General features: G+C 46.4%; 1 protein-coding gene across 1 annotated transcript; it reads left to right on the forward strand.

Moving 5' to 3' along the window:
* The first annotated feature begins 293 nt into the window (after positions 1-293).
* LOC120846338 (pancreatic triacylglycerol lipase) lies at positions 294-9,904 on the forward strand. The gene is made up of 10 exons (XM_040503725.2): positions 294-357; positions 2,405-2,598; positions 3,321-3,470; positions 4,182-4,293; positions 4,474-4,599; positions 5,028-5,096; positions 7,070-7,327; positions 7,921-8,044; positions 8,790-8,957; positions 9,744-9,904. Exons 1-10 carry the CDS (start codon positions 294-296, stop codon positions 9,841-9,843), a joined length of 1,365 nt encoding a protein of 454 aa, XP_040359659.1. The 3' UTR covers positions 9,844-9,904.
* Positions 9,905-10,195: the final 291 nt, after the last annotated feature.

The raw sequence follows: 10,195 nt of genomic DNA on the forward strand, positions 1-10,195 counted from the left end.
TCTTTCTCTTTGTCGCGCAACGGACGACTCAACGCCGACCAGAAACGGCCGTCGGAATCTACGGACGTGCGAGTCGATGGTATGGGATGGTATGGTCGCCGCCTCCGGACATGGGAGCGACGTCGTGTAAGGGCGCTGGGCGTTTCTGGTCGAGGAGTTGATGTCCGGGATGTGTTCGGGGTGTTGCCCTGTCTCCGGAGTTGACGACGTCGCGTTCGCTATTGTGGTTGGTTGTGGCCGTGGTGCGGAAGACCTTCTCGCGGACTTGGGAGCCCCCCCGTGGCCCCGTTCTGATGTCAATGGACGTCGCTGGATTCTGGGTGAGGCTGACGGCCTTGCTTTCAGTGTTTGACACAAGTACGTGCTTCCGGACTTCAGTAGATGACCCTTTTTGTCTGTGCTTTTTTCCCCTCCTTCTTGGTTTCTTAGTTTTGTTGTTTTGAAGCGATGTCTGGTTGATAAAAAGGTCTGTAGAAGAATAATAAAGGAAGAAGAGGATGAAAAAGTTGCCCTTGGCCCTGTGCAAAAGGTTGCATGACTATCTGGGCTCATGACACAACCAGGGGAGTCGGAAGTGGTCGGGAGATGGGGGGCAACGGTGGAGGGGGGGATTTTCTCTCCCTTCTTCTGAGTTGTTTACAAGAAACCTCTAAAATGTCTGGGAGGGGAAAGGGAAACTCGCCCCCCCCCCCCTCCCTCCCCCCTGTTCTCACGCTACTGGAGAAAACACCATCTTGGAAAGGACAAGCCAGAAATGGCGAGATGCAGTGGAATGGCATTATTAAGCTTCCGAAGTCTGCCTTGGTGTTGAAACTGATGTCGAGATTTAATATCTCCGTTTGTGGAAGATATTTCTTCACAATTGAGCAAAAAAAGTCAGTACGTTCGTAGTCAAGATTCCCAGGAAGCTTGCTGTTTATTTGTGGTCTTCGACCCACGTCGCCATCGTACACTCGTATATATATATATATATATATATATATATTTTTATCTCTGAGTAGTATAATGTGTGCGTGCATAGCGGGACACAAATAGCATGAACAAGCGACCGGCGTTTTTTTTCTTCTGCTGCCTTTTGTCCAGTACTAAAATGATGTATTTGAAGTTGTTACGAGAATCAAGGAAATCATAGACACACCTAGAGACACGGAGAGATAGCACAGTTCTTGTTGTCTATCCTTGTCCAAGGACAGAACTGTGCTGTCTGTCCTTGACCCTAAGTGTTTTTATTCTTTCCTTGATTCTTTTATTTTCACCAACCCACTCTTTGTTATTTGACAAAAACTACTATCTTTCTGGACATCGGCTTGGGCAATAAAATTAAGGGTTCGCTAGCTTGCCTGACAAATATGAGAAAAAGCGTCGATTTCGTCTGCGCGCTTAAACGCTTACACGACATGGACAAATGCACAACGCAAACCATTTACTCGCTCGAAAATATTCGCGTTGTATGTTTGACCTTTTCTTGTGAAATTATCTTTTGATTCCGGTTTTCACCTGATCCTGTTGTTGGGTTTTTTATGCTTCATACGATGGTCCTCTTCATGTATATAATGTGATGTGATATGTTATTATATGATGCGATGTGATGATATATGATGATATAATGGCCCTTTTTATGCATGCCGTCCTTTCCGCTCTTTTAAAAGTATCTGAATACGCATATCGGGGCATGTACGTTAAGCTAGGTAAAGTACGCTTACGAGTATCGGCCCACCATTCCCTGATTATCTTGTGGGCTCCGCCATTTCGCTTCTTAGTGAAGAACGGCCGCGATAGGTGATCGTTACAATTGGATATTGTGAGCTTCATATACGGCGTCAGGGTGCTGAGACGATACCGATTTCGCTTTGTTTTAATATTTCTGGAGGATGGAAAAAGCGCTTCCTTCAATTTCAGATAAAAAAAAAAATTAGATGACTAGCAACAATGGTTATAAGCACCGAGGTGGTTGAAGTGTCGTTAATCCGAAGCGTAGCGTTTTTGAGTGACCCTAGGGGGTGGGCGTTCGTTCGGGTATATAGTAATATTAGAACTGGAAGCGATAGCTTATGCAGTCGCCTCGGTAACGGGCATGTTATTCAGTCTGATGCCGATTTACGTTTATTCATTAGTGCTTCGAGTGGTGCCGCTGTCACACTGCCAATAAAAGACAGTCTGCAGAAACTGTCTGAAGCGAGTTTCTTTGTTGTATGGCAGTCACATTCGTCATACAAAACCACTGTCTGCAGGCATGTTGGAGCATGCACATGCATGAAGCAAACATGCTTAGGCAGTGCTTGAGGCGCGTCTGCATGCAGACAGTGCTGTCATGGTGCCTGCAGCGTTTTTTTGTTGGTGTTTTGTCTGTGATGTATGAGGAGTATGGTTGCGGCTTTGATCTCACCGTCATGTCCTTCTCCAGACAAGCGGGCTAACTCGGGACAGTCCTCGGACACCAAGTTCCGGCTGTTCACGCGGCTGAATCCACACGTGGCCATTTTCCTGGTGAGCGCCGAGAAGGACACCGTCCTCAACTCCACGTTCAACGCGCAGTGGGAGACCAAGATCTACATCCACGGATACCTCAACAGCGGCAAGCTGTTGGCGCCCGAAATGGTATATACGGTTGTCGAAGACACGTCGAGGGACGTCGAGCGATTGCCGAATGAACAAAAACGCCATCAGCGAGAGTCGTGGCCTGTTCGCGGAGTTGGTTGGGTTACTATCTCAAAAACCGTAGTGACTCGGCACATTTCCAACACCCTTTCCTCTACCGGTTTACGGCCTTCGGCTGAAAGAACCTCTAGTGCTCCCAGACTCGTATTTCATTCGTAAATCCAACCTCGTGCATTCAATCCCCTTTCCTATTCCTCTCATTTCGGCCGCCAGGCCACGCCAGTTTTTGCTGCGCACTTGAATAGGCAGTTTCTCTCCGCTCCTCTCTTTCACGTCTCTCCTGCTGGGTGATATTGCCTCCTTCGGAGTTGAGTAGAGATCTGAAAATACAGGTTTACATGTGCATGACCTCTAGGAGGAGTCATCTTGCTGCCAGGTTCGTCTGATAGTCAAGGACGTGCTTATGGCTGCCAGATCAGTGCTGTAACAAGCTGTTTTTCACCCCCGGTGGCCAGACTGGCTTTTGAAATTTAGCTGCTTGCAAGCATCTATGAAGTGTCAATGTTACGGCTACGGCTCAGCAACTTCATTCATGTTGGTTTACCTTTAAGAGAAGGTTCTAAGTATATCTACTCTTGAGGACATTTCCATAGCGTGATCTCATCTCGAGAATGCGATACTTACGCGTATATGTTGCTAATTTTTCTTTCCTCTTCTAATAGGAGCTCAAAGACAGGTTTCTGATACGCGGGGACTACAACATCATTATGGTGGACTGGGGCCGCAAGTCTCAGGACCTGTACGGTCGGGTGGTGAACCAGGTGGTGCCCGAAGTCGGGCAGCAGTTGGCAACTCTCATCCGGGTCATCCAGGTACGAACCGGGTCAGAAAATTTGGAGCACGCATACCTCACAGACTGAAACATTTTCAGAATTATGAACTGCGCCTGAGCAATGCCATAACAGTATCGATACGAGGCATAAGAGTTTACTGGCTTGGTCATCGCGAAGGATTACGAAAACGAGTGAGAGGTGGATTTTGTACAATGGTTATATCATCAGGGAACGGGCAGGATTATAGACCATTGAAATAGTCCTCTTCCCCGTGCCACAATCTTTCTTAACTGGGCTGTGAATCGCATGCTATATGCATGTGCAGCGTCCGTCTTCTGGACACTTTCAAACGCCAATCGTGCGTCCACAATCCATGACTGGGCGTTGTTCGCCTAGGTGTTTATGTTCGAGGCTTCCTTGGAAAATCTACACTCAACTCTACGTTGCCTTGCAGCGCAGCGCAAGTGGAGGGCGTGATGGCGAAATCGGCTTAAACTATGTCAATGTTGCTGGGTGGCTCATACCGTTGAATCAGCTTCCAAAGCCGAAGATTGTGCTCTCAGTCTTCGTGTCATATATGCTATATCAAAGGTGTAGATTGAGTGGTGTTCACATGGTTGACGTGAAACGTTCTTTCATGAGCAACAGTCGAAAAATAAGTTCAAACGTCTCCACTTGACAGGTTTGACTCTGGCTCTCGGTCACTTCGCTTACTTGAATGTTAAGTCGGCAATTTTGTTTTGTTGCTAGAACGCGACGGGAGCCAATTGGAAGAGTTTTCATTTGATCGGATGCAGTATCGGAGCGCACGTCGCCGGCTTTGCGGGAAAGTACCTGAAGAGCCAGATTGGAAGGATCACAGGTATGGCATGGTTCCTGTTCTCAGACTCAAAGAACCTATATAACTGTCCCTTTGTTGAATATTTTATGAATCGTGGCAAAAAGCGTTCTTGTTCTTTAGTTTAGAAGCCCTGCAAATCTGATGAGCTCTTGGTAGAGAAGTCTGAATGTAAAATACAACCATTTCCTTTTTGTTTCTTAGGTCTCGATCCAGCGTCACCGAGGTACAAGAATCTCGCTTCGCAGAAAAGGTTGAGTAGAACCGACGCCGAGTTTGTTGACGTCATCCATACGGACGTGTCCGGCATGGTGCCTTTCGGAGGATTTGGTGAGTTCTTCCCGGATATACTGCGAGCAGTGGCCACCCTCGAGCACAATCCCGTTGCAGTGCTCTGGCAGCACGTCTCAATATCGTTGAAGGTATACATAGCTTGCGCCGACGTCCAGCCATTGTGGCGGTCTTGCTGCTGAGCGCGTACCGTTTGCGGTGTACATGACGTAGCGCCACCGAGTTTGCTTTTCACAGCAAGGGCAAGTAGGGTTGACCACCAGCATGATGCGCAGACGTCACGTGCGAGTCATGTAAAGAAATCTTGTACCAGAGGCAGCACAAGACAAAAGCAACCATGTCGTTTTAAACCTGTCAAAGACTATAGCTTACAATCTTTACTGTACAAAATGAAGCGCAAACAACTTATTGGGAAGGAAACAGAACGGCTATCGGTGACATCCCTTTCTTCTCTCCCGCCTTTACAGGACTTCGAGAGCCAATAGGACACCTCGATTTTTTCCCCAACGGAGGAGATAAGCAACCCAACTGTTCAAGTAAGGCCTGTTATCTTAGGAGAGAGCATAAAGCCTTTATAGTCTGCTGCAGCGTATGACTACCTTAGATAACACTAAGGTACACTCTCCGGCAATATGAAAGATCCACTGGGAGCGCGTAGCAGAGGCGGTGGCTGAGGGGGGCGCTGCGCGCGCTTTGGGCAATTCCATGTCGCTCGGAGGGGAGGCCTCACTCGGTTTGGCGGGAGAGCGCTCCTTACGCGGCACGCCTGGGAGCATTGTAAAGGAGGCTCGAATGAAGTCTCGTTGTCACCGGCGCTTTTATCATATTTTTTTGTGCAAATCATCAAATCAAGCACCACGAAGAAACAAAGATTACAGTTATGCTGATGCCCTGTAGAAAGCGCGCTCTCCCGCCAAACTGAAAGATTTAAGCACGTCTCGACGCGGCTCGCCAGCTGGCGCGGCTGAGCACCGAGTGAGGCCTCCCCTCCGAGCGACATGGAATTGCCCGAAGCGCGAGCAGCGCCCCCCTCAGCCACCGCCTCTGCCACGCGCTCCGAGTGGGTCTTTCATATCGCCGGAGAGTGTGCATGGACAGTCAAGGCACTACTGAACTGCGTGCTGGAGGCGGATCGAGCTTCTTTTGCAGATCCTATGCTGCTACAGAGAACTCTTGTCCTGTCGGTTATGTACATGTAATTCTCAGTCTCAAGGTCCCATCTCAACAATATACTTTTTTCTTCTTCGTTTTGCTCCAGACGAAGATTGCAAGAAAATTTCAACATACCTAAACTTACAAAAAAGAAAAAAAAAAGATTTTTACCTGGATTGCATTTTGGTCTCCGTCGTACCGGGCAAACAAAATTGTCCAAGGACTCTATATTTTATAATTGATTAATCGGACCTAAGACCAGTCAAGAAAGTGGCGCAGCACAACAAAAATACGTTTTTTTTTTTTTTTTTTTTTTTTTTTTTTTTTTTTTTTTACAGTTAGTGCGCATGCGAGTTGGTGGAAGTTTGCCATGATAATTTTAACCCGAGAATGGGGCAGGTGGAGGGAACATTTTTCTTACTGTTTATACTCTTCGACTGTAAAACATTTTTTCCTCCTCCTACCTCAGTTACGGGTTAAAATCACCATGGCAAAGGGATACGTTGCCGCTCTAGTTTCTTTCCTAGTCGTGGGTTACAAGCTACAAATATCGTCAGTCCAGAGAGCTCCTTTGTCAACAGAACCCAGGGATACTGATTCGATTCCCATTCATGCCCGTTTCGATCTGAATGCGCATCGTACAGGCGTGCGATCGTCGGTACTGCGTGATGCGCATCAAAGACTCATCTACAGCGTGTTACTAATGACGCCAATACTCAAGCAAAATAGAATTGTACTGGTTAACCATCTAACGTCAGATTTGACTTTTTTAAACTTTTTGTCTTCATATATTTTTGTACTGCAAAAGTGCAAAATTATACTGAAAAAAAAAAAAAAATTCTCACCGCAAAAGTAAAATGTTTTTTTTTTTTGTTTTTTTTTTTTGCATTGCCAAACGCTCAGTTTTCACCCAAGTGTAGTGCTAGCTGTGCGGACAAGACTCCAAAGTTTCAGAGCTTGTCGTTATTTTAGTAAGTTGTAAGAGATTTTCCGAAACTTTCACCGGGAAAATTGGACTCGTTTTCGGTAGGCGCACCATTTATCTCCATGTGTACCTGGAATTAATCGACTACCATCTTTTCATCAAATCTTCTTTTTCTAATCGCTTATACATTTTTAATCGGATAACGACAAGCTCCGAAACTTTGGCATCTGGTCCGGACCGCAAGCGCTACCTTTGGATGAAGACTTAGCGTTCCGCGATGCGTACAATTTAATTATGCGGTAAAAAGCAAACAAGAAACAAACACTAAACTTTTTTTTTTGCAATCTGTAAATAATTTTATTGATTATTTGACTTTTTTTTTCGTGCTGTCTTTGTTGTTCTTGCTTGACGACTGTCGCGACGTCCTCGAAGGAGCCGATGTCCTGTGCGAGCACCTCCGGTCCTACGACTACTACATGGAGACCATCACTCGTGACCCTTCTTGCGTCATGGTGGGTTTTGTCTGCTCCGACTGGAGCACCTTCCTCCAAGGTCGCTGCACCGACTGCGGACCCCGGAACGACTTGTGCTTCAAGTTTGGCGAACCCGCGGCAGTCTACAAGGCCTTCAAGGATGACTCGAAGTCCCTGGTGGTCTACATGAAGACCGGAGGCTACTACCCATACTGTGGTGGGTCCTCACGGGATACGGTTGAGGGTTCAATCGAGTGATTTCCTTGTAGCTTTTTATATGAACCCGATGTCGAAAATATGTTCTAACCATTACATGTCGGTCAGGTGTTACCATTTCATCCGGTACGCAAAAAGAAGGTTCTGTGTTTTATGCAGTAACGACAGAGAGGTCCTTGTGAACTGTCAGTCGTTATGAAGATATACCGTCAGAACTACTGTACATTGTATTTCCGTCAGTCCACAAGCATATCTTCGTTCCTTGCAATATTCTCTTTAGTATTAAAGCCACGCGTTAGCACTAACATACGTACGTATCCCTCTTGATCGTAATTTAGATCTGCCGTTTTGATGTACGTCTATTCAGCTAATGCATCGAGTGTATCATTTCCTGGACGCGACCTCACTTTTTACAACCGCGTTTACTCTGTTGGTTTTGCGTCGCTATTGAAGCTAGCAATCATGAATCTTATTCGCATTATTGTTCGGCACTCTGGTTCTTCGCTTCATGTCGTGTCGTCGCCTTTCGTTTATAAGTGCATGAGCCTCGGTGATGCTTTTGTGTTTGAAGATGGTGTGACTTGTCCTGTTTAGTGTATCACTACGAGGTGAGGCTGGAGGTGATTGCTGATGTCGCCGGTCGGTACAGCATGCAGAACTCTTCGCTCACGCTCACCCTCGGGACCAAGATTCAGCTGCACATAGCACTTACGCAGATGTAAGTTGTGATTTCCTTCGTGTGTATTGATGATACATTATTGTGCAACCTCACTTCGTGGCTCTGCTGACCTCAGCCGGGACCAGAGCCCAAGGACACCACTGTTCATTTTGTGGGAGTTCCCTTGTTCCGTCGAGATAATTGTCGATAACGCAACGTCATCGTTGATACTCAGGGATTAGACAGAGGGTGAACTCCCTCATGCGTGGCTTCTTTGTCGAACATCGTCTTCGTGAGAACACCGAAGACATTAGAGAGTTGGTGACCTTCAAACGTTATGGCGACCCGAGACTGAGGGAACAAAGAAATTTAGAAACGGATCAAGAGACGTTTTGTGCTGTTTTGTTTAATTTTCGGGTGCTTCCACTGTATTGGGATTTGAGCGCTGATTTATATAAAGTCGGAAATCGAGAAGCTTCTGTTTCAGCCACTTGTTCCGCTTGTTATATATATATATATATATATATATATATATATATATATAACGGGCATGGTGGCGGGAGGCCGAAGGCGTGGGTATAAAACTGAGAAGAAAAAAACCCTTAGTGAAAAACAGCAACAACGGACGATTTAATCTTCGACCAGTATATATATATATATATATATACTGGTGAGTGAGTTAAACATATGATCTGTGTTTTTTTTATTACGGGAAATCTGTACACAATGCACTCCGCATGCAGTCGAGTCAACCCCTCTTGCTGATCTTTCGTGCTCCTTATTGTGTTCCTGCTTCGCGTCGCAGAGCTCCGAGCTTCAAGTCTCTGGTGCACAGCTACACGAACCTGGTGACGAGCCTGGAGCCGCTGGACGGCCTCAGCGAAGTGACGGTCAGCAAGAAGGCAGACTTCGCAAACTTGGAGTCTCTCGTCAACTTCGTCCACATGAAACCCATGAATCAAGCTAGTCAAAGGTGAGCACTGCCGAAAAATCCCTTGGCATCTTCTACACAGGCATATTGGATTTTCGTGTGATCGAGATCGCCAGTCGCCCGCGAAGTAAACTTTGGCCGGTTTTCTTCAGGTCTTGATCTATACTCGTTGTCATGTGAAGCAAAAAAACAACAGAAACAACAAGTTTTGCGCATTACGCTGAACGAAGTAGTCCTCGCAAGGTTTTTGGTTGTCGGGGCAAGCAACGATGCTTTTTGGCGTTTGGGATGTACGTCTTGGTAAACCATAATGTCAAAACAATAATAAAAAAAAAAAGCAAAAAAAAAAAAAAAAAACAACGAACGAAGCAGACGAAACACGCAAACAGAACGAACGCTGCAGACTCGCACCTGAAGCTTCTGATTGGCTATATGTCTTTGTAAAGTGACATATAGCCAATCAGGAATGCACACACACACACACACACACACATGCACGCGCACGCACACACACACATGCACGCACACGCACACGCACACATGCACGCACACGCATATATATATTTTAATTCACCAAGGGAGACATTAGTAATGCTCCGCGAGAAGTCGTTTTCTTTTTGTGGTTATTGCAGTAAATACGATTATGGTATACACTAGATCCAGGACCGATGTGGAACGCGTGGCATCACAGACCTAGATCGTTGCCGACTCCGTCTTCTCCGAGCGGACCTGGATTCTCGCAGGCCCTACCAACTTGTTAGTCACTGCACTTACAATGACTAGCAAATGAGCGAGTAAGCTGAGGTGTGTGTGTGTTCACCATTGCAGGGAGCAGATCCGGAACTCCAAGCTGTTCTGTCCCATCGGAAACACCTTGGTTCGGAAGAGGTTGTCCATCCTCAAGCTTTCGGCCTGCACCTCTTCGTGAAACGTCCTCGACCGCCATTCTCTACGTCGTGTGCGATTCGGATAGTATGATAAATTGAAGACGTACCCATCGGCTGGATGCCTCTTTAGAAGGAGACGGCGCCAATAAATGACTTGCCGACGTCACATATGCCTGAAAAAAAAAAAAAAAAATTGGGGTTTTAATTTAAGGTGCGAAGGTGCTTGGATAGCGAAGCTGTGGATAGCGAACCTGCAACGATTGCCCACTGCACTATATACTTTTTTTATGGCAAACGCCACCAGGGGGTGCTCCAGTCTTTGACGTCCCAGAGGACTTCCGGTTTATAAAAAGAGTGAACAAAGGCCACCTTAACACCGCTGCTTGAAATGTC

This window comes from Ixodes scapularis, unplaced genomic scaffold (genome assembly GCF_016920785.2).
Source record: "Ixodes scapularis isolate PalLabHiFi unplaced genomic scaffold, ASM1692078v2 PGA_scaffold12__126_contigs__length_90152505, whole genome shotgun sequence".
Classification (NCBI taxonomy): domain Eukaryota; kingdom Metazoa; phylum Arthropoda; class Arachnida; order Ixodida; family Ixodidae; genus Ixodes; species Ixodes scapularis.

Bases quoted from the DNA above. Each gene is read 5' to 3' on its own strand.
- LOC120846338 (XM_040503725.2), top strand. From the start codon at position 294: ATGTCAATGGACGTCGCTGGATTCTGGGTGAGGCTGACGGCCTTGCTT. The intron at 4,294-4,473 runs GTATGGCATGGT...TTTGTTTCTTAG, and splicing joins CCAGATTGGAAGGATCACAG to GTCTCGATCCAGCGTCACCG. The intron at 8,958-9,743 runs GTGAGCACTGCC...TCACCATTGCAG, and splicing joins ATGAATCAAGCTAGTCAAAG to GGAGCAGATCCGGAACTCCA.